Source organism: Pleurodeles waltl, chromosome 5 (assembly GCF_031143425.1).
Source record: "Pleurodeles waltl isolate 20211129_DDA chromosome 5, aPleWal1.hap1.20221129, whole genome shotgun sequence".
NCBI classification, from domain to species: domain Eukaryota; kingdom Metazoa; phylum Chordata; class Amphibia; order Caudata; family Salamandridae; genus Pleurodeles; species Pleurodeles waltl.
The window spans coordinates 1,777,751,747-1,777,776,793 of NC_090444.1; the positions used below are offsets into that span (position 1 = coordinate 1,777,751,747).

General features: G+C 46.1%; 1 protein-coding gene across 1 annotated transcript in view; it reads right to left on the minus strand.

Moving 5' to 3' along the window:
* Nucleotides 1–1,244: 1,244 nt before the first annotated feature.
* SLC4A1AP (solute carrier family 4 member 1 adaptor protein) overlaps nt 1,245–25,047 on the minus strand; it is a 99,619-nt gene continuing 75,816 nt past the window's right edge. The window contains exons 11-13 of the mRNA XM_069236228.1: nt 14,185–14,255; nt 9,570–9,642; nt 1,245–2,322 (exon numbers count right to left, since the gene is read on the minus strand). Of these exons, the coding sequence (XP_069092329.1) occupies nt 2,273–2,322; nt 9,570–9,642; nt 14,185–14,255 (194 nt within the window). The 3' untranslated portion in view covers nt 1,245–2,272. The remainder of the gene's footprint in view (nt 2,323–9,569; nt 9,643–14,184; nt 14,256–25,047) is intronic.

The window sequence follows — 25,047 nt, forward strand, 5'->3', positions numbered from 1 at the left end:
CCATCCAAGAATATTCTTCCACCATTGCTCTCTTTAACCTATGCCTGCTCAGGACCATTAACTATAAACAACATTTCTCAGAATGGAGCAGTGTGTGCAGTAACCAGCTAAGTGGACTGTGAACATAGGAAATACAATCAAGGGACCTGTAGAGCTACTCAAAGCTGCCAGCTTGCTGAACACCATAAACCACATACCTATCTTTCATCCACTGCACTGCTAAGTGCTATGTCCCATCACACAATAACTGCACCTCCGTGGTCCTCACGCACACACAGAAATACTGCCCACACACGTTCAAATCAAAGAACACACTTCCACCACACATCCTACATGGTGTAGCGCTTCTGCGCTCCACATAGGGGTAGTAAGTGCTATATAAACATTAAAATACAATGCAAAACAACTGTGTACATTTATATATGTACAATGTTCACACTGTGGTAAATCCACATAAGCAAATGTTACAAATTGGTGTCTGACTGCAGTAGAGTTATTGGACTAGTCCTGGAATTGTTTTGAAATCAATGAACAGTTTGAAATGTCTTCCCATCATATGAGTGATCATATCGGAGTAAGCGTCCCTGCTTAAAACATGAGCTTTGTGAAACAGGCATGAAATTATTTTTGACTGCTATCAGAAATGAGAAGCAGTCACCTGCGGTCTGGTGCTCACGGTTCCTAGGGCAAGGGGCCACAAAAGATACGGACACGGTCATGAGTGGGCATCTGTCAGGAGCATCAAGCACTTTCACACGAAAGACAGAGCATGTCTGCAAACATGAAGAATAATTAAAACAGAGTGTCTAGTGCAAACTTAAACATATGAAAAAAGCTGTTAGGTATTTTGCAAGAGGATATCAGAAAGAATTTAATAAATTTCAGTTTTTTAAAGAAAAGGCACAGTCGCTCAAAATGTACAGAAACATGCAGAAAGATTCTAACTTTAAACAACTGAGTGTAAAAAATAAAAACTTCTTCTCATAAATATCTTTCTGCTTGTCACTGTACAGCTAGAAGAATGGAAAGCAATGTTCCACTTTCGTTCTTCAATTATGCTCTGGGACGTGACCTGCCTTTCCCCTCGGCTGCTGGCTCTGGAAGCAGGCATTGTGACATCAGAACTCAAATGTAACAAGTTATTACAGATGAGCAGCTATGCTATTTGTTCATAAGAGGCAACTGGGTGCATCACAAGTTCGCTGATTATAAAGAGATTAAAAGAAGATAAAGGCATTGCAGAATTCCATGTATTATAACTGTTTATTTGTTTCTTGTTTTTATAGCAACCCCACCCGCTCATGTTGTTTTCCTTTCATTCACTACTTGGTAACGTTCTTATAAGGAAATGCTTTTTTTTCACTGGCTTGCACAAGGCGCTCCATATATTCCATATACTGTAATGCATCAGTTGAGAACGGCTGCTTTTCTTTATCAGCTCACTATTTACCCTACTGCAGTTTATGAATGAAAGTTGGGCCCAGGCTCTCTAATGTAAGGAGTGGAGTTGACTTCCGCTGATCAAGGCTCACATCCGGTGACTTAAATCAACAAAAGAATGCACATCCTTTAAGGCCCGATTTCCAGGAAAACAGTGCTAGTTACCATAAGGAGGCCTACAACGGTCCGGAAAGACGGCATTACATTTCAACCCCAATGGCATGAGGGAAAGCAAACTGTGGTAGTTACGGGAAGAAGTTACATTAATAGTGGGGTTGGGCACACATGCATCTCTTCAGCTGTATGAGTTCTTGCTGTAGTTATCATAATGTATCTCTGGTTTCGGTGCATCAGGATCTTTTTATTTATCTATTTACATTTAAAAAAACAAAAAAACAAAAAAACAACGTGTTGATCAGAGCTTAAAAACTGACCAAACCACCAGCACGGCAGGTAAAACCGAAATACAGGACCTGACATATAAGCCCCTGTAGAGTGCAAAGGAATAGTGCAAACACAAGCTTTTGCAACAAATCTACCCATGTTGTTTTCGACAGAGTTCATATATTTATACGTTGATCGTTTTGTATCTAGTGAAGAGAACATAAAAATACAACAATCTGTACGTTGCACGAAGCACAAGTCCTATGGTTGGGAGTTCGGCGGCTCTCCAGTCCAAGAGTGTCATAAAAAGTGATAAAAACGATGCGGTTTTGCAGCCATCACCCATCCTTTTAACACCATCACAGGCATTTACGCGCTTCGACAAGGTGGAGGATCCATACCCGCAGAGAACTCCCACATTACGACCATCCAAAAGACATCAAGGGAATTAATATCCATATTTCTCGTTTAGATGGGTCCTACCATCTCCACTTTGCCCTAGGAGGAGGAGGAGGAGGAAAAGACAAGAAATAATATTACAAAACAAGCATTTGCAATGCAATGGGTCTCATGTTTTCTCGAGTTAGAGCTATTTGCGTTGTCAATTTCTAACTGGAACTTTCTTGCCACACAAAATGAAAATAAAAAGTAAAATAGTTGACATAAGCGAGCCGGTTCAAAGTGCTGCCGTGAGTGTGAAGGATACAGACAAAAGGAAAAATAAGTTCGCTCACAGTCAAAGTTATTGGCAATAGTGCAATTATCCATGTAACAGGGTCGACGGCCAAGGCGGTAACAAAACCACCCTGAGGAGGGTCAAACGTAAAGCGGTTACCAACGAAAATAAAGGATTTTTGAAAGACAAGCCCACGAACGAGTGATAGTGATGGGCGTGCGGTGGGCGTGGTTAAAAACCCAGATACATACCAACACATTGGAAAAGCAGAGCTTGCGTGCTGCTATGTTCAACCTAAAAACATGATCAGTTTCCAACAAACACATCCTCATCAATTAAAAGACAAATCTATCATGAAAGGTTGGGACATCTTGGTGTAAAAGAGGAAGACTTTATTGGCTGAAGACCAGACAAGCACCAACTGATACCAAGAGCTAGGTGTAAAAAACAGTCACCAGCAAGGCTCGAAAGCCCCAGCCATGGTGAGCGAAGAGTTGCTCTCAGCTCTGCAGAAAGTGCCTGCTACCATCATATCTGCGCAAACATCAACTCACTACAGAAACAAACTATCTCCCAACTTGAAAGGGAGACTTTTGTGAAGCTATTTGAGAAGTTACTGTAATGTGATTTAAGGAACTATTTTCTGGGTGCTGTCGTGACGCTGATGCCTACAGTTCCTTGAATGTAAGAGGCATTGATCACTGGAGGTAGCCCAGGCTCTGCCCTGAGGTGACGTGTGTTCCAGTGGTCAGTGGTACAAGTGGTCAGCTGTGGTTTCAAATAGCACTGATTTACTGGCACTCCACCAAGTGGCAGTCCAGACTGGCTGAATCTTCCAGAAAACTGGAATCTCAGACTGGCTGCCCCTAAGTGGAATGCTAGCGTTGGAGAGGGTCCTAATCGCCGACTGATTAGGGACTCACCCAATACCACTACTGACTGTCTAGGCATTCCACAAGGTCCCACGTTCAACTGTGGATATTTGCAATCAAACACATTCAGGATGACACAACACTCAGACTAGGCTCCAGTACTCCACTGGAACTGGTTCTATTGCTTCCGAAGTTTGCTTCTTCCTTTTGTTGTGTTGAGACGATAAAAAGATCAAAGATACTGGGCCTCATCCTTAAAGAAATGAGTATATCTGCAGCCTGAGGTTTACGACTTTCCACGGAGTACAGGCTTACTCATTTCAAATAAGTATATCTGAAACTAAAGATTTAAGGATCTTCGATGGGTGCAGACTTTCCATTTCAGGATTTAAAACAAAACTGCAGGCAATGCTTGGAAACTTGTATCAATGGCAGATTTTCAGGTCCAATTTTTTAAAAGTTTTGTAAATTTAATTTCTTCGTATGTCAGAATAGAAATATTTCTACTTTTGCATGAGAAAAAACATCAGATGAAGTGCAAATGCACTTGCTAACTTTTCAGTTTTTTCTCCACTGAAAAAATATTTATCTCTAGAGAGAAACCCTTTCACCAACACTCCTCCTAATTTTGCCCATGTTCCATTACCCTTTCTAACTTGTTAGAGGATTTACTCTTGTCCTTGACAGGAGCAAATGGCGTCTAACCTGAAGAACCAGGCTTGAGAGTTTAGAGCATCCTGAAAAAGTCTCTGATGGTGTGCAGCTTACTATACACTTGAAAAATATTAAAAGTGTTGAACAGATGGAAAGAAAGATGACATGCTGCTACCTGAGCCTTGGAGAGAGCTCTTCATACATATGTTTAAATCTGGCACTTGGATTATCATGGCTTGTTGAAGAAGCCGAGGTGCATGAAGACTACAGAGATGAGGCTGTCGGACTGACAGTAAAATGAGCAGACATTCATAGGAAGAATCTGAGAAAGAAGTTCGGCACCTACCAGGAGGATGTCGAATGCTACACTGCTCCGCACATGGAGCGACCTCCCATAGTCCTTGAAGCCCCGGTAGGCAGCCGCTGAGCTAGACCAGCATCTAGGGTCAACTGGGCGTGCACCCTGTCCTGTGCAATCTGGTTCATACTCCTGGTCAACATTGTGTAGGGCATGCTCTGAGGACCAGCTTTCTTGTAATTTCTTCTCCAGCCCCAGTTTGGAAGGGGAAGATGAGGAACATTCACAAATCACTATCCGTGTGACACAAATTGACTTCCTGGTCATCCACCCATTCACAGGAATCAGGCTCGCTCTTTGCCCTTTGGCTCAATATTATCTAATGTGGACAGAAGTGGAATAATTCAAAGATAGTGGCCAGCGAATAACTATGCAATAAGCCGCTAGAACCAGACACCAAGTCCAGACAGTTCGGTTAGCAGGTGCATACCGGGTGGTAGAAAGCTGCATAGTTGCACATAGGATACTTAAGAAGTGATTGAGGGATGACCGTACATAATTTGTTTCATGGGTGCTATGGGTGTCAATGTGAATTACTGATCGCAAAAACGGTTGAGGTATTTACAATATCTTGTATAAGAGGACATTCTTCATACAACTATTTAGAAGCTTTAACAGATTTCCCCCCTCAAAGAAACATACAATTTTACACTACAAAACTATCCTTGACTTTTATACCAATCAATTGTATCAGATAAGTGATAATGAGTCTCCAAAAAAGTCTCAAAGGTGATGGAAACTCGATCAACAACAGGTCAACAGACCCTGATTTTGGCAGGGCAAATATAATGATTTTTGTCTACCTGCCGGTGACTGGGGAGCATCCTTGAACTGTATTTCAAAAGGATTCTCAGGAGTGTCATGCTGTCGTGGATCATTAGAGCACAATTTGGACAAAACAATGTACCTCGAATTAGGGGATCAGTACAAACATGCAGTTTTTATGCCATTAGGAGATGCAAAACGCTCAAGGAGCCCTTCGCTCAAACGCTGTGCCTAAAGATGCACAAGAAGCCCCCAGACATTACTGGACATAAGAATAAAAAATGAAAAAACTGAACAGAAAGTACTTAATAGTGTTTGCCCTTCTTTTTACTGCTCCTTTACTGGTTTAGTGCCTTTACTCCATTTCACTCCTTTGCTCTTCTTGCCCGTTCGTGCTTTGGACCGCTTTCCCTGCCACTGCTGCCCGCCCTCCTCTCACTGCCGCATTTTCCCACCCTCCCGCCTCCCAGCTGAGTGACCTCTCCCATACCCTCCCATTCTTAATGGTGCGCGCTGCACGGCTGCGCAGCGGGGATGCCAAAGGCGCGCCAAAAGCAAGACCATTTGTGCCCATCTGAGCCTGGATGCGCCCACTGCCACGGACCCTGGTGCACCGACCATCCATCGCTGCGACACGAAGACCCTCCATGCACTGAACACCGGACGCTCCACCGCCTGCCATCATGCCTCACCCAAAGACACCCATGGACCTTTCTCCTGCTTCAACTGCCACCGCACCTTCACCCTCCACCAATCGCTGGATGCCCCTGCCATAGGACCAATGAACACCCACCCCGACTGCTTCAAATGAATCCTCCTCAAGATGCGCTCCCTCCACAAACACACTATAGAACTCTGGGACCTGCTAGACTCCACACGCCCGGACATCACCTTTCTCACCGAAACATGGACAAACCCAGCACCAGCCCTGGATATCGCCACTGACATCCCCAGCGGCTACAAACTGCTCTGCAAGGACTGGTCCTCCCAGCCACGTGGCGGCCTGGCCATCGCCCACACATCCACCCTCTGCCTGACAACCAACTCAAAAGAACACTCCCCTACCTCCATTTCTAGATCCCCGTCAACCCAAACTCCACCTTCCCGGCACCCTAATCTACAGGCCACCCTGCCCCCGCCCAGCCTTCAGCGATTCCATTGTTGACATCATAGCACCCCACGCACTTGCATCCATGAACTACTTTCCCCTTGGCGACCTCAACTATCACGTCGCCAACTGCAACAAATGCAACACCGCTTCCCTGCTCGAGAACCTCACCACCATTGGCCTCAAGCAACTGGTCACCTCGCCTATACACACCGCCGGACACACTCGATCTCATTTTCTCTGCCAGCAACAACATCACCTTTGGCAACACCTCCACACTACACTGGACAGACCACCACTGCATACACTTCTCCATCACCACACCTACCGCCTGCCTCCGCACCCTCTGCTCTCCACATAGGAAATGGAACCAGATCACCGAGGGGCGACTCACCAGCAACCTAAGCAAGTCACAACCGCCCATCGCCAGACACAAACATGTTGACACAGATCCTCCACCAATGGATCTCCGAATGTGCCAACAATGTAGCGCCACTCTTAATGACTTCAGGCAAACACAATCCAAAGGCCAGCTGGTTCTCCCCTGAACTCCAGGCGCACATGCAGACGTCTGGAAAAATGATGGAGGAACAAAAAGACCACAGAGGACCTGACGGCCTTCAAATCCACCATCAACACTTACCACCACCTCATCAGATCCACTAGGAAAACCGCCCTGCAGAACCGTATCAACACCACTGCACACAATACCAAAAAGCTCTTTGTCGTGGACAATCAATTTGCCAAATCCCAATTGGAAGCTGCAAACATCCCTTCATCCTAGCACCTCTGCGTCAGACTAGCCACCTTCTTCCATTGAAAAATCAAGAACATCTACGATAGCTTTAGACCCCAATACCCTCTGAGCCCACCTGCAACCAACCAGCCCGGATCTCCCAAACCTCTGCAGATCCTACACCGCTGAGTTACCCTCACCACGGACGAGATCCGCTCCATCAAGGATAGCATCCACCCAGGAGCCCCCATGGACCTCTGTCCCCACCACATTTTCAACAAAGCCAACACCTCCATCGCATTCGTGCTCCGCCACACTCTCAGCTGCTCCACAGAGACGGCTACCTTCTCCGCGGACTGGAAGCATGCTGAAATCCGCCCACTCCTGAAAAAAACCCACAGCAGACCCTCTGCATCTCAGGCACTACTGCCCCATCTCACTGCTGCCATACCTAGCCAAGGTCATCGAAAAGGCCATTAACGCAGAGCTCCGCAAACACACCAAAAATAACATCATCCTGGACATCTCCCAGTCAGGCTTCAGGAGCAACCACAGCACGAAGACCACCCTCCTCGCAGCCAGAGATTACATCCGCTCACTCCTCGACCACGGCCAAACAGCAGCCCTCATCCTACTGGACCTTACAGCCGGTTTCGACATGGTCTCCCACCGCATCCTCTGCTCCAGACTCCACGCAGCTGACATCTGTGGCAAGGCCCTACAGTGGATATGCTCCTTCCTGACTGGCAGAACACAGTCAGACTCCTGCCCTATGTGTTGGAACCCACAGAGATCAGCTGTGGAGTGCCCCAGTGCTCCTCTCTGAGCCCCACACTATTCAACATCTACATGGCACCACTCACGTCCAACATCAGAAGCAACACACTGAACATCGTCTCCCATGCTGACGACACCTAGGTGATCATCTCACTGACCAAAAACCCCACAACTGCCAAGAAGAACTTCAACAACAGGATGGAAGCCGTTGCCGCATGGATGAAGGAGAGCTGCCTCAAGCTTGACTCATACAAGACAGAGATCCTCATTTTGGGACCCTCGACATCCACCTGGGACGACTCGTGGTGGCCTGCGACACTCGGCACCCCCTTCTTGTCCCCAACAAACCACACTTCAACCTGGACTCATCTCTTGCACTGACCTGCCAGATGAACTCTGTTGCATCCTCCTGTCGCATCCACACACTCCAACTTCTCTGGAAAACCTTCAAATGGATCCCAAACGACTGGTCACCAGCAGACTCGACTATGGCAAAGCCCTGTACACTGGCATCACCCTGAAGAATACGAAGAAACAACAGCACATCCAGAACGTCTCCGCCAGACTCATCCTGAGCATCCCCCGCTGCGAACACATCACCAAACATCTGAAAGACCTCCACTGGCTCCCCGTCGAGAACAGGATCAACTTCAAACTCCTCGTCCAGGCATAGAAGGCTCTCCACAAATTAGGACCCACGTACCTCAACCATCGCACCACCTTCTACTCCCCCGCCAGACCTCTCCGCTCAACAGGCACTGGCCACCGTACCCTGCATATGGAAGACCTCGGCTGGAGGAAGATCCTTTGCCTACCTTGCGGCAAAGAGCTGGAACACCTTGCCTCTTCACCTCAGGTAGTCACAATTGTTACCTCAATTCAGGAAGGAGCTTAATACCTGGCTTTTTTAATGAATTACAGAGAACCCAATCCACCACTGTGACTTGAGACCCTTACGGGTGAGTAGTTGCGCTTTATAAAATCTGATTGATAGATTGAATAGTTTTAAAAGGTACAGGGACAATAAAGGATCCACAAAACAATATAATCCAAGGATTTAAATGCAACAAATAATGCTAAAAGGGAGCTGGACTACATTAACTCCACAGGGTGAATAATAAGTGGTCACCTGCGAGTCAATGGAGCCAGTTACTGTCCAGCTCTTAAAGTGGAAACTCACAAGCTATCCAGCACCAGGCCATGAGAGGACTTACAACTGGGAAGGCTGAAGGGCGGAAATCTTACCTCTGCAAATATTATCAATATAAAAAGGTGGTAAGTGAACTCTTGGCCAGACAGTACAAATACTAATACTGCCTGCACAGCTAGAAAGATTCCTGTGAAACACTGCCTTTGATGCTTGTTCACATCATGCACCACAGGTAACTTCTCACCTTCACCTGTAAATCAATGAAGTGCACAAAGGGGAAGGCGTTTGTATTGCTGCAAAGTTCAGAAAGTGAAGGAGGAAGACAGAAAAGCGGAAGAGAGAAGGAGAGGGGAAGGCAGGGGAGGAAGACAGTAAGGAAAGAGAGAGCAGAAGCAAGAGAGGGAGACAATGAAGGCAAGAAAAATACAGAGATAAGATAGAGGCCATTCTTATTCACTCAGCCAGGAGCATGCACAGGGACAGACGGCCACACAGAAGGCTATTTAATTATTTGTCCTATTGTAGAAAGTACAGGTAGGCAGATTTGTCATCGTTGTTCAGCCTTATTTTTGGCATTAACTTTTTATGCAAACTGTCTTTTGGCATGAAAGGTCATCAGTGGAATGCTTTAACTAAACCAATAACTAACCTGCAGGGGGTGTCCACACACAGTAGTCAGGGTCATCCTCTGGGTAACTTTTGGAAAGGACATTGCTTGGAGGCTGCAAGAGAACAAATCACACACAACTCATCAGTTTAGGCTGCTCTTTGAAATAATCTCACAAGGATCCAGAAAATTCAACCAATAACTGGCAATGAAAACAGTTTGGACTTTTTATACAAATCTACACAATTATCAATAAGGCACATAGGCAACAGTACTCAGAAACAAACTCAGCCAAACAAGTACACCCAGACAAGATTGCTACAGGCACACATACAGTCACAAACAATATACACAAATACATACAATCACAGTTGGGCAGAGCCAGGGATGTATCAATCTAGGTGGAAATATACAAAAATGATGGCTGGTTGATTGCAGGTCCATAAATGTAGAAGGGTGTCTTTGTGTATGAGTATGAATGAACATGGGTAAATTCATAAGAAAATATATAGGTGTGAGTGGTCGGTGGGCTACAGGAATGGGGGGGGGGCAGAGGTGGGTTGATGAGTAAATGAATTTATTCTACACTGATTTTTCCACAGTCAGGGCAAAATCCCAGTAGGATCTTAGAGTACTTTACAAAATAATGTCTCGGGATTATACAAAAGAGGTGAATAATGAAAAACTATCAAAAAAGGGAAACAAAACCTGCAGGTATCAAACATTTCTGAAAGATGTAGGCAGATTAAAACAATGTTTTTGCAGGTACTAAGTGCATCATACATTTTAGGGGCTGGGTAACTAACAAAATAGATGAGATGGACTGGGCAGTGCTATATCTGGTACCTAGGCACTGACGGTATTACTAGTTTATGTGGAGTCTATACATGGCTATGGATGGATGTTTCGGTAGACGAATGAAAGCATGGATCCATATAGTCTGGCGGATCAACAACTACATAGTTGGGGGCGATCTATCCACAAGCCTTCCACAAATACCTAAGCACCCATGCCATGACAACCTCAGCACCCACTACCCCACACCACCCCTACCCTGCCTTCTCCTCCCCATTTAACGCCTGTTCAGAACAGGTGGTAAATGAAAGCATTAATCCGCATGGAATAGGGAACTCCATGTATAATATGACCTGCAAAAAACAGGATTACATAGTTATTCACTTTCATTGAGGATTATCTTTGAGGAACCAGATGTAGGCGCAGGGATTCTGGCCACATGGTAATCCGGCACTTAAATCGGGCTCGTTCATAATCGGGGCTCAGGAGGCAAGATACGATGCAGTAACCAGCAAGCAAAAGTACATTGTTGTACCTTGCATTAGCTGAATATGTTATCAGCTACACTGAGTGAGTAAATTAAGAATAGATTTTCCTGAATTTGAGGATAAAGCACTTTTAATACTGAGGTGCATGGTTTGAAGAAGAACTGTCTTCACCTTACGCCAGACACTATACATAGGAGATTGACTTTTAATTAGCCAGGGAACAGAGATGCTAGATGGAAGTGACAGCCATCATGAGAGAAGCTCACACCATGAAGTACAAAAATTGAAATGAAGAGCAATTCTAGAGGCTATCAAGTATATAATGTAGAATACAATGAGTGGCACTAAGTAGAGCTAAAAAAGGATGTTATAGCCCCTTGGCACAATGCGAAGGATGAAAAACATTCCAAGTACAGAAACCTAGAGTTACAAAACTGTTAGGAGGTTACTCTTACAGGGGTTTCTGACCACCCTTTGACCAGCAAATACAAGGGGAAGGAAAAGAACTGCAAAGTTCAACAAGAACACAATGTAACTAATGTGGGGCTTCACTGCACGTGGAGGCTGTCAACCAGCACAAAGGCAAAGTCTTAATGGAAGCTAAACCAAAGCGTTTCAGAGGAAGGAGACAAATAAGGAGATGAAGATTTGCAACATCAATGAGTGTGAGTGAGGGGTGACTGATTTAAGGTTCGCTGGATGCAGTGGGTTGTAATATGGCTGTTGGATAGCTTGTGGGCCATGACAAGCAGACTATGGCCCACATTATGACATTGGCGGTATAAACCGCCCACCGCCATGGTAACGGCCGCCAAAAGACCGTCACCGTGGCTACCATCCGCTCGCAAGATTATGACCACAGCCGGACTTCCGCCACAAGAGGGGCGGAAATCCAGCTGTGGCCATACTTGAGGATGGTGGTAAGGTGGCGCTGCTACCACCAGCACCGCCACGCCAGTAGACTGCCCCCATCCGTATGACACATGATATGGCCTGGCGGGCGCTGCTGGCGGTAGCAGTACCACATCCCGTTCCCTGAAGGAAGACCACCTGGATGCAGGTAAGTTGAGCTTCCGACAGGGGAGGGGAGTGGGGTGTTTTTTGTGTGTGCGTTTGTGTGGGGGGGTTGTGCATGAATGTGTGTGTGTGTAGTGTTGTTTGAGTGGGTGTATGCATGTGTGTGAATGCGTGTCTGCATGTCAGTGTGAATGTGTGTACGGATGTGTGCGAGCATGAATGGATGTATGCATGAATGAATGCATGCATGTATGCCAGTGTGAGTGAGTGGGTGTATGCGTGGTGCGTGTCTGCGAGTGTGTGCGTGTATGGGGGAGATCAGAAGGGGGGGAGCGTGGATGGAGGGAGGGGCGGGGGCGTCTGGGGAGTGTTTGGGGGAATGAGTGAGCCTCCTACCAGTGACAGGGAAGGAATTCCCTGTCACTGGTAGGGCCTACCGCCTGAAGATCTAAACAGTTGTCTCTACCGCTAGGTCAAAGGTTTTTGTGGGATTTGAAGAATACATTTCTGAAGTTACTATATACCTGAGCACTGTACAAGTTCCTTAAAGTGTTTTCCTTTCTTTATTTATTTTTCCTTTTACTGTATGTTTGGCAAAAAACAAGCAGGAACAATAGTAGAAACAATATGACTATTGGCTCCTCAAGCCCTTTTGATATTGAAACCCAACTCAACAGATATGCATACTGTAAGGACTCTCTGTCCAACCAGTTAAGGGAACATCTGCCTGATATTAGTGGGTGTGTGGGGGGCCAGGGAGGAGTGTGAAGGACAGGAAAGGGGCTCAACTATGGACACTGAAGGAGAAACCAACTACAGGAAAGAGAGATTACCCCCAACCTCCAAGCCCATATACAAGAAACAAGACCGCAGAATGTTGATGGTAAGAAAGGGCAGCTAAAGCCTCAGAGCCACCAACAGCCTGGCCAGTGTGAAACTGTTTTTATTGCCCACAAAGTTCCTAGTGGCTTGGGGGCAATTGAAGGCCAAGGTTCTATATTCATTTGATACTCAAAATAATGTGGGGAACTGGAGAGGCATCGACTTTCAACTGAAATTTTCTATTTTTGTCACAGTGTAGCACGGCTCAAGTTAGGAAAGGCTTGGATCTTACAAGGTATGAAAATACAATATAATTTCCTGGAAATCATTTGCTGCACTGCTTACCTTTGTGAAGGTTTTCTCTAATTATCCAACATAATATTAGTTCCTGGGATCTTCTCACCTGGACCCTGTAGGAAGCAGAATGTTTTTGAACGTCCAAATTGGTCTTCACCTCCCTAAAAGTCCACTCTCAGAAAGTGGAGCAAAAGGGCGTAATGAATCCAGCACAGACCTCATTAACAATGTGGGCAATGAAGGTCATGGCAGACTTTAAAGGAGTTGTAGTGCTTCATGACAAGCCCCTGTTCAATTCTAGCCCTCATTTCTTCAATGAAGCTCTCCACTGAACAGACCTTGTGCTCTATATTTTGCCTGGTATGGTAATATTGTCTTCTTCTTACAGGTTCCTTCTGAAAGTCACACTTGGTTGCAATGCACAGACAGGCTAGACTGCATAATTGCTCAGGTAGCACAAGAAATAGGACACCATGTTGTATCAGGAAAGGAAATCACTACCTCCCCCAAGGTCAAGGCCATCCTGGCTCCTGGTGCTGGGCTAATTCTCCAGACTCTTCATGTTGCCACATTGGATAGGCGGCATGGTGGAGAATACTAGATGGCAGCAGTTCTATAGCAGGGGTTCTCAGCACATATCTTTGCCACCACGCGGCCCTCTAACCTCATGACAACAGGGACAATCTCCAGTTCTTTCCTCATTGTGTTTTTAAGCCCCTTAACTATGGATGGTTTGAAGCCCAAGGAAGCAGTGTTATCCTTGCGTCTCTTTGTTGTGAAGTCTGCAGAGGAAGAGGTTCGCTGGCAACTCTTGGTTCCAGGGGTCGCAAGACCTGAAATATTCTGCAAATAACGTGCCACCTAAATACAAATGTCTCCTGCAGCAAAACTGTGGAACGCTGAACAAGCCCCCAGCTGCACGATAAAGTACCAGAAAGGGACTCACGCTAGAGTACAGCTGAGATGTGATCCCTCCTCATTGGCATTTTCAAATGAGTTACAAATGAGAGAACTATTAATATTATTAAACTGGGAACATAAACTGCATTTGTGCAGAACACCGCAATTTGTGATTTTAAACAAAAATGTTTAAACAAAGAAAAAACCACACAATAATATGCATTCACTTCTAAAATGTACAAAAAGCTAAAGAGGACTGGATTTTGTTCAGAGGACAGTGCCACTGGGCTAGGATTTCTTATAATCTTGCAATATAAATCCTCAGAGTTAGTACTCACTCTGCTCGGACCGTAAACTTTCTTCTTTTTCACAGGCAGCTCTTTAGCTTTATTGTCCACTTTCTTAGATTCTAGGAAGAAATAACATTTATTTAAGGCTGGAATATTACATTTCTTATGTGAATGAATTAGGAGAATAATTTTCATCAATAACATATCACATTTATTAAAACATATTCAGCTCTAATAATTTTAGGCATTACAGTGCAGAAAGAAATATTTATGTACTTTGCGATAAACTACAGCTGAGATTAGAGAATCAAGCTCAGATCTATTCTAAAATTTGAAAAACTATAGTTAAACAGAAGGCAAAATAAAAATAAATGAAGTCAATCATTTGCCAAAGAGAGGAAGACACATGATATGCAATTATTGATCTTGTGATCCAACAACAATTTGCAATGGAAGGAACACAACAGTTGAATGCAACTAGCCAACCAGTGCCCAGGTGCCATCCACTGGATTTTTACAAAAATGTAGAACCCATCTATTTGTACCCTTCTGTTACAATCTCTTGATCACTGGCAATTATAATTTTGTATGCAAATGTAGAAAATAAAAATATCATCAATATTTTTATTTTCGGTTTTTCTTTTTCTTCCTGGTAATTGCTCCAGTGTATAGTATTTAGCATGACAATTCTATCCTTTCTACACAACAGAACTGGTGCAGCCTCCAGAGAAAATAAGTGAAAAAGCATAAACAAGGCATGCAGAGGAGCACAGCTTGGAGAGTAAGAGGGGGCACAGGTGCTCCACATTACTAGAATGCCTGTTCTTCAAAGTTACCTCAAAAACTTGGCTTTTAAGTGGTATATTATCTACATTCTTTTGTCCATGCATTAAATTCTTTCAGACACAAGCTTCAGACAACTGTGTGGTTCTTCCTTCTTTCTGAAAGGAGCATTCCTGGAGATATTGGTAGCAGAGGTGGCTTGTGCAAACACAATACCACACATCAACCGTGCAAGGGAGAGGCATATGATCCTTAAATCAAGTCACAAGTATGAATATGTGACTACACACACACAAAGATATTATGCAGATGGTAACAATGGCTGTGCAGTTATGGTAATGTATCACTTTCAAGTGAAAAGGGAGGGTGACGCCAAAATGATGTCATGAATTATGCCATTTCTGATGTTATCTGAGACACCATGGCTGAGGTCATGGACTGTGCATTGGGGGTAAGTTAGGATTGCTTGCTAACAATAACTGGCAAATTTCCGTGGCTTCTTGATTTTTTTTTTTTTCATTGAATTGGTTTGGTTCTGGCTGATGAGATTATGCCTGCTGTGCTAGGTGACAAAAGACATGGGAAAAAAACTGTAAAAGTAGTAACGCAATCTGAAGTTCCACCGTGAACAAATTACAATAAAGCAACAAGTGTGTTGCAGAGTATGTGAGTCTTTGAATGACTAGGTTGGCGGAGAGTGAAATAAACATATTAGGTAATTGTTAAACTGTATTTTTGTTCTGGGGATGTATTGTTATTTATTCAAATTTGCACTATACCTTTGCGCTTATGTGTGTGATTCTTAGTATAGTGAAGTTGTGTCATCATATTTTATGAATTACCTACAAGACTGTAGGATTGTTGTTTGTGTATTGTATTCTGCTACATATTATCAATTAGTAAGTTTGATATTATTCATTTCTCAACGTAGTTGATGTTATTGATAGTATAGATGGTGTGGTATGGCACTGTACATGTGAAACAATGTGTGCAGTTCCAGACACAGCAAGGCAGCAGAAGGTGCAAAATTGACTGTGAATCGGAGAAACCCACTAAAGTGCCAACATTCTTCCTTATGAGGCAAATATCCCTATAGCTGCTTTTTCAAAAACATAATGGCAGCATTTCCAACAATGCAATTCTCTCAAATTCAAGGCACTTCTTGGATGCATCAAAAGAAGAATGCCATTGCCTTTTTTTATTACATAGAATAACCACCATCAATTCATGCCATCTTGGAGATCTGCACACAGAATTTGAGATGGTATCTTTCTAACATACAGATGGGGACATTAAACTGCATGTATTTCTGCGGTAGTCCTATAGCACAAACCTAACTAAAAGGCAGCGGAGAGCTACACAGTGTCAAAGGAGAGCATAAATTCAACAGGTGATAGGAGAAGTAGCTAGCGTGTGCACAGTTAATGCATTGGGAAGCAGTGTCTTTAAACTCTTTTCTACATTGGAGAACCGTTGTGGCAGTCCTGATGGATACAGGAATGTTGCCCTGGAACCTGGGTGCACAGATAGAAAAGGCCAGGTTCCTTTTTATCTCTTTTTGCAATACTTAGTCTGCAGTCTGTGGTATTGTGGCTGCGGGTGCAAATTAAGTGGGGTGCGGGTAGTGATGGCTGTGTAAATTATGCAACTGGTTTTGACGATGATGTAAACTGGCCAAGAACTAATGGATTTCCACCAGGAAGGGGGTGATGTTACTACATTCCCTTAAGACTGATGAGATGTGCTTCAGCATGCAATATGCCCTGGAGGAAAAGGCTTCACTTTCTTTAGAAGAGGGAGAGATGGGACCAGGCTGTCGGTTTTTTTGTCAATGTGTTACTTGAGGGTGAGTTTGGTGACCAGGGTGAATCCAAGTGACCTGGCATTGGGTGAAAGTTGCTCTTCAAAGTTGTCAAGGTGCATGTCATTGAGTTAGGTTTGTACTGATTTGTGATTGTTGTTCTTCACAAATATTGAGGATTCTGTCTTGGTTGGGGTGAGCTCCAGGTAGGAGCTGGACATACAATTCTGGATGATGTGCAGGCAGTGTTTGAAGCACTGGATGTCTGAAGCAGAAGAGACTTTGAAGTAGAGGTGCGTATCACTGCCAGGCTGGTGAATCGTGAAGTTGTTATCTTTGAGCAGGGCACCAAGCAGCTTCAAGTAGATGTTGAAGCTGGTGGGTCAGTATGGGAACCTGGGGGGGATTTGGGAGATTCACAGTAAATATTTTACTAGAAACCAATGTGAGTGGGGCAATGGTCATGCTTGATGAAATCAGGAATGCAGATGAGTAGGCTGCTAACCTGAGGAATGATGCTGGGATTGTGTTACTTTGCCATCTTGGCATTCATCTGCTTTCTCCTGAGTGTTTGTTTCATCACTAACATCTTGATCCCATTCAGTGAATCCTGTCAAGATGTCAAGAGGGAATGCAGTATGTATAAAAAAATAAAAGTTAGAATAGTTTTACATTAATCCTAATTACAACCAACAAAGGCCTTCCTCAAACAGTGGACGAGCATGACCATTAAGCACGTGGTAATAGTAATGGTAATCTGCAAGTAAGTCCTTCCATCACCCAGCAGAAATTCACTGACCAGACACTTTCCTGTACCCTGTTGAATTGTACTGGCAGTATTTTGAGAGTATTAAGGCAGTAACATTTAACCACCTTGTACCACATCTTTACCCTAGGCAGCTCTACCCCTATTTTTGTGAGACGGCTTTTAAAGTGTGAGCAATTCTCAGAGATTCAGAAAAAAACAAACTTGGGTAGACCCAGTTCTTTAGATATACCACCACTGGTTTGTGTTAATTAGAGCACATGCAGCAGGGGGGAACTGCCCGTTAGTTTCATCTGCAAAATACTGTTACCCTATTGAGAGAAGAGCTTACAACTGCCTGGGCATTGGTGTGGTTTAGGTCCTGTTCAGAGATTTATTCCATGGTCCCCACAGACAACAATCAGACATAAGGAAGATGGGGAAAATGTGTAACACCTCTAATGTAAGACGTCCAGGTGGCAGTGGACATTAATCTGAGGTCAAGTAGGTGAATGGCAACTGATCTTCTTGAACACATAATGAGGTTTAAGCTTTCATGGCATACCCAATGGTCCTTAAGGAAGAAATGACATCCCCCTACACCTTTATTCACATTTTTTGTGATTTGCCATTGCTCTGTTCATCTGTGCATAAACACATCTGTTGAGTTCCATGCGTTTGACTTCTTGGGTTAAAGGAAAGTGTTGCTGGTGAAACATTAATATGTCACCAAGAATAACTATGTATTACATCCTGGCTAGTATCATACACGTTCTTTTTTATTCTGGTCATGCACAGTGTCTATGTCGTATGTGGAGCGCAAGATCATTCCTAATGCCCAACTACTTAATTAACATGCATGCAACAGAACACGAGCTATGTGCTGATGGCATATTCAAGTCAACTATGGGTCATGATCCATATTAAAGAATTCCTCCATACCCTCATCCTCACGCTTCAAAGTCCTCACCCTCAAACCCTACTGTATAACTACACTTTGTCCAGTTGAAGTGGCCTGAAGGGGATATTTTTGTTGTTTTACTTTGTTTCCTGCCCCTGTCCAGGGAAGCTTCTCTTTTTATTTGCAGAGCATTCTTCCAATGAGCTTAACAGTAATCAAGGCTATAAATCAGGCTGTTATCTGGATCACATTTGGTCTTTGTGGGCTCTCTGCACCCTCTCTCAGCTGCCTGGTTTCTGCCCTTCCTTGGCTTGGATTTTCTTTACCAAGTGTGCCTGCCTGTGAGCTGAGAGCAAGGGTGGAGGATTGCTTGTAATTTCTTATAGCCTCGGTTCCCAGCTCTACCAGGGCTCCACAATCCTTAGAAACAGTGCCCACTTTTGCTCCAGTACTGGGATCCCACTCAGAGCTCCATCAGTGCACCTCAGTTCACACACTCCAAGCCCTCAGCTGTGCCAGTGCCAGAAGCCCCACAAAAGCTGTGTGCCAGAGCACCTCAGTTCTTACAGCCAGTACACTCTGCTGCTCCAGTACTGGGACCTCGGGCACAGCTCCATCAGTGCACCTCAGTTCACACACCCCAAGCTCTCAGCCATGCCAGGAACTCCACACGCTGTGTGTCTGAGCACCTCAGTTCTTGCAGTCAGTTCACTCTTCTGCTCAAGTACTGGGACCTCCGGCGCAGCTCCATCAGTGCACCTCAGTTCACACACTCCAAGCCCTCATCCGTGACACTGCCAGGAACCCCACACACGCTGTCTGCCAGAGCTCCTCAGTTTTTGCAGTCAGTACACTCTGCTGCTTCAGTACTGGGACTTCGGGTGCAGCTCCATCAGTGCACCTCAGTTCACACACTCCAAGCCCTCAGCCGTGCCAGGAACTCCACACGCCTTCTGCCTGAGCACCTCAGTTCTTGCAATCAGTACACTCTGCTGTGCCAGTACTAGGACCTCGGGCGCAGCTCCATCGGTGCTCCTCAGTTCACACACTCCAAGCCCTCCGGGGTGACAGTGCCAGGAACCCCACACACGCTGTCTGCCAGAGCTCCTCAGTTCTTGCAGTCAGTACACTCTGCTGCTCTAGTACTGGGACCTCGGCACAGCTCCATCAGTGCACCTCAGTTCACACACTCCACGCCCTCAGCCGTGACACTGCCAGGAACCCACACACGCTGTCTGCCAGAGCTCCTCAGTTCTTGCAGTCAGTACACTCTGCTGCTCCAGTACTGGGTCATCGGGTGCAGCTCCATCAGTGCACCTTAGTTCACACACTCCAAGCTCTCAGCTGTGCCAGTGCCAGAAACCCCACAAAAGCTGTGTGCCAGAGCACCTCAGTTCTTACAGCCAGTAAACTCTGCTGCTCCAGTACTGGGACCTCGGGCACAGGTCCATCAGTGCACCTCAGTTCACACACTCCAAGCTCTCAGCCATGCCAGGAACTCCACACGCTGTGTGTCTGAGCACCTCAGTTCTTGCAGTCAGTTCACTCTTCTGCTCAAGTACTGGGACCTCCGGCGCAGCTCCATCAGTGCACCTAAGTTCACACACTCCAAGCCCTCAGCCGTGACACTGCCAGGAACCCCACACACGCTGTCTGCCAGAGCTCCTCAGTTTTTGCAGTCAGTACACTCTGCTGCTTCAGTACTGGGACCTCGGGTGCAGCTCCATCAGTGCACCTCAGTTTACACACATCAAGCTCTCAGCCGTGCCAGAACCCCACACACACTGTCTACCCCCCACAAGGTCACTTCCTTTCCTATACTGGGACTCAGCTCACACACAGTTCTATTACATCAACTCAATTCTATTCAGTCCCACTGCCAAGCCAATACTGGACACAAAAGAGCAAAACACAGCTCAGCCAGTGCACCTCAAGTCTAACATCCAACACCACTGTTGATGGGAACCCCCACAGCTCTGACAGAATCCATCAATTCTAACATTCAGTGCACATTTCTTCCCAGTACTAAGGCTGACAGACACGCCTTTGAGGACTCCTCGGTTCTGTGGTTCAGAGGCAATGCCACTCCCATACTGGGCCTTACTCACATCTTCACCAGGGCCCCTCCAGGCTAACACTCAGAAACACGGGCACGCCAATACTAGGTTTCACACATAGCTCCATTAACATACCTCACTTCTGACCTTGTGTGCCTGTTAACTATTCCAGTACCGCAGCCGACAGACAACTCTGTCAGTGCACCTCAATGCTAACCTGCAGTGTCCCATTATTCCATTACCAGGAATTACACAGCGCTACGCTTCTCATTCCTCACCTGCTGCCTTTCTGTTATTCCAGCAGTGACATGGAACACAGCTCTGTCTATACCCCCAATCCTGATCTGAAGCACCCCGATATTACTGTATTGGGTTCACATACAACTGTGCTAATGCACCTCCTGCTGTTCTGCAGTGCCCCCTGCTATTCCTTACTCTGACTTCTGTTTGAGGATGTGTGGGAGCCAATTAAATCTATTCTTAGCTGCCATCTTTATTTGGGATGGTCTGTTTCACCTATCCCACTCTGTTCTTTACTTTACTCTGTTTACTCTCAATGTTTTCTTTCTCCCCCACTTTTCTCTATCCAGCTCTAAAAATCCACACATTAACAGTTTTGCTCTTTCTTTCAACTGTTTATTTCTACTCCCCTCCCTTTTTTTTAATTTCCCTCTTCCTCTTGCTACCTCCTCTTTCAAACTCACAAAAACTTGGTTATTTCTTTACTTGTTTCGTTCCTTCATCAGGCATTCATTCACTATTTTTTCCTCTTCCCTTCATTCTTCCTTTCTTTTTTTTTATTTGCTTTTTCCTTTGACTTGGTATGCGTCCTGTAACTTTTTTTTTATCTTTCTTCCTTCCTTTCTCTGGTGTTTTTCTTAAATTTATCTGTCAATTCATGTTTTACTATAAATCCCTCTTTTTCCCGTCTGTATGTGAAAGCCACAAGTTACTTGTCGGGACCCGAAGTGTCAAAGTGGTTTCCCATTCTGTGTCTGTGGGAAGTGTGTCAGTACATACATGTCCTGGTTCTTTCGCTGCTTGTTTCTCACACCAACTCAACGCCCTCAACCCCGGCCGCATCACAGCATGCTCCCAGCCCTCACCAAGGAACACCCACGGACCCTTTGCATGCCGCACCTGCAGATTCACCTGCGACAGAACAACGAAACCAACAAAGACCGGAACAAACCACCTCCACTGCATACTCCTCAACACCTGCTCCGCACGCAAGCACGCCATCGAGCTCTGGGACCTGCTCGACTCCACCGCCCCAGACGTAGCCTTCCTTACCGAAACCTGGTGGAACGACTCCTCGGCGCCCGACATCGCAATAGCCATCCCGGACGGCTACAAGATCATCCGTAGGGACTGCAAAAATGGAATCGGAGGAGGCATAGCCATCGCCCACAAATCCTCCCTCAAGGTCGAAACCCATACTGACGACTCCCTCAAGACCGCCGAACACCTACACTTCCACATCCACACCGACCCCAACACCACTCTCAGAGGAACGCTCATCTACAGAACCCCCGGACCACGAGCACCATTCAGCGAATCCCTCGCCGACCTCACCAGCACCCACCTCAACGGATTACATCCTCCTCGGGGACCTAAATTTCCACCTGGAGAACAACGACGACACCAACTCCACTACCCTGATCGACAACCTCACCAACCACGGCCTCAGACCACTCGTCAACTGTAGGAAAGTACCATCTTGCCTGGCATGTTACCCCCATATTTCACTGTATATATGTTGTTTTAGTCTATGTGTCACTGGGGCCCTATGTGTCACTGGGACCCTGCCAGGCAGGGCCCCAGTGCTCATAAGTGTGCCCTGTATGTGTTCCCTGGGTGATGACTAACCGTCTCACTGATAACCAGAACCTCAGTGGTTATGCTCTCTCTGCTTTCCAAATTGTCACTGACAGGCTAGTGACCAATTTCACAAGTTCACATTGGCATACTGGAACACCCTTATAATCCCCCAGTATATGGTACTGAGTTAACCAGGGTATTGGGGTTCCAGGAGATCCCTATGGGCTGCAGCATTTCTTTTGCCACCCATAGGGAGATCTGACAATTCTTACACAGGCCTGCCAGTGCAGCCTGAGTGAAATAACGTCCACGTTTTTCACAGCCATTTACCACTGCACTTAAGTAACTTATAAGTCACCTATATGTCTAACCTTCACCTGGTGAAGGTTGGGTGCAAAGTTACTTAGTGTGTGGGCACCCTGGCACTAGCCAAGGTGCCCCCACATCGTTCAGGGCAAATTCCCCAGACTTTGTGAGTGCGGGGACACCATTACACGCGTGCAATATACATAGGTCACTACCTATGTATAGCGTCACAATGGTAACTCCGAACATGGCCATGTAACATGTCTAAGATCATGGAATTGTCACCCCAATGCCATTCTGGCATTGGGGAGACAATTCCATGATCCCCCGGATCTCTAGCACAGAACCCAGGTACTGCCAAACTGCCTTTCCGGGGTCTCCACTGCAGCTGCTGCCAACCCCTCAGACAGGTTTCTGCCCTCCTGGGGTCCAGGCAGCCCTGGCCCAGGAAGGCAGAACAAAGGATTTCCTCTGAGAGAGGGTGTAACACCCACTCCCTTTGGAAATAGGTGTGAAGGCTGGGGAGGAGTAGCCTCCCCCAGCCTCTGGAAATGCTTTGATGGGCACAGATGCTGCCCATCTCTGCATAAGCCAGTCTACACCGGTTTAGGGATCCCCCAGCCCTGCTCTGGCGCGAAACTGGACAAAGGAAAGGGGAGTGACCACTCCCCTGACCTGCACCTCCCAGGGGAGGTGCCCAGAGCTCCTCCAGTGTGCCCCAGACCTCTGCCATCTTGGAAACAGAGGTGTTGCTGGCACACTGGACTGCTCTAAGTGGCCAGTGCCATCAGGTGACGTCAGAGACTCCTTCTGATAGGCTCTTACCTTTCTTACTAGCCTATCCTCCTTCCTAGGTAGCCAAACCTCCTTTTCTGGCTATTTAGGGTCTCTGCTTTGGGGAATTCTTCAGATACTGAATGCAAGACTGCATTGCTGGGTACCGCGTGATTTGCAGCTGCTCCGGCTCCTGTGCACTCTTCCAGGATTTCCTTTGTGCACAGCCAAGCCTGGGTCCCCGACACTCTAACCTGCAGTGCACAACCTTCTGAGTTGTCCTCCGGTGTCGTGGGACTCCCTTTTCTGACTTCGGGTGGACTCCGGTTCACTCCTCTTCTAAGTGCCTGATCCGGTACTTCTGCGGGTGCTGCCTGCTTCTGTGAGGGCTCCCTGACTTACTGGGCGCCCCCTCTGTCTCCTCATCCAAGTGGCGACATCCTGGTCCCTCCTGGGCCACAGCAGCATCCAAAAACCCTAACCGCGACCCTTGCAGCTAGCAAGGCTGGTTTGCGGTCTTTCTGCGTGGGAAGTGGGACATCCATCCTCCAAAGGGGAAGTTCCTAGTCCTCTTCGTTCTTGCAAAACACCAAGCTTCTTCCATCCGGTGGCAGCTTCCTTGCACCCTCAGCTGGCATTTCCTGGGCTCCTGCCCACGCTCGACACTGTCGTGACTCTTGGACTTGATCCCCTTGTTTTACAGGTACTCAGGTCCGGAAATCCACTGTTGTTGCACTGCTGGTGTTGGTTTTCCTTGCAGAATCCCCCTATCACGACTTCTGTGCTCTCTGGGGGTTGTAGGTGCACTTTACACCTACCTTTCAAGGTCTTGGGGTGGGCTATTTTTCTAACCCTCACTGTTTTCTTACAGTCCCAGCGACCCTCTACAAGCTCACATATGTTTGGGGTCCATTCGTGGTTCACATTCTACTTTTGGAGTATATCGTTTGTGTTGCCCCTATGCCTATGCGCTCCTATTGCAATCTACTGTAACTTTACATTGCTTACATTACTTCCTTTTGCTATTACTGCATATTTTTGGTATTGTGTACATATATCTTGTGTATATTTGGCATCCTCATACTGAAGGTACTCACTGAGATACTTTTGGCATATTGTCATAAAAATAAAGTACCTTTATTTTTAGTATATCTGTGTATTGTGTTTCCTTATGATATTGTGCATATGACACCAGTGGTATAGTAGGAGCTTTGCATGTCTCCTAGTTCAGCCTAGGCTGCTCTGCTATAGCTACCTTCTATCAGCCTAAGCTGCTAGAAACACCTCTTCTACACTAATAAGGGCTAACTGGACCTGGCACAAGGTGTAAGTACCTCTGGTACCCACTACAAGCCAGGCCAGCCTCCTACACACCAACACACCAATCCACATCGCTGGCCACACGCTTGATCCCATCTTCTCCTCAAGCGCCCACGTCACCTTCAACCATACCACCGTACTCCACTGGACCGACCACCACTGCATCCACTTCACCTACAAGAAACCTACCGAGCACCACCGCACCCAACAACCACCCCACCGATGCTGGAGCAAAGTTACGGAAGTCCAGCTTACCAACGCCCTCGCCCAGAACCCACCCACCGACCCAGACACCGCCGCCAACAACCTCACCCTGTGGATCAACGGCTGTGCCAACACCCTTGCACCACTCAAAAAACCCACTGACAACCAAGCCAGAAGAAAAGCTGCCTGGTTCACCGAC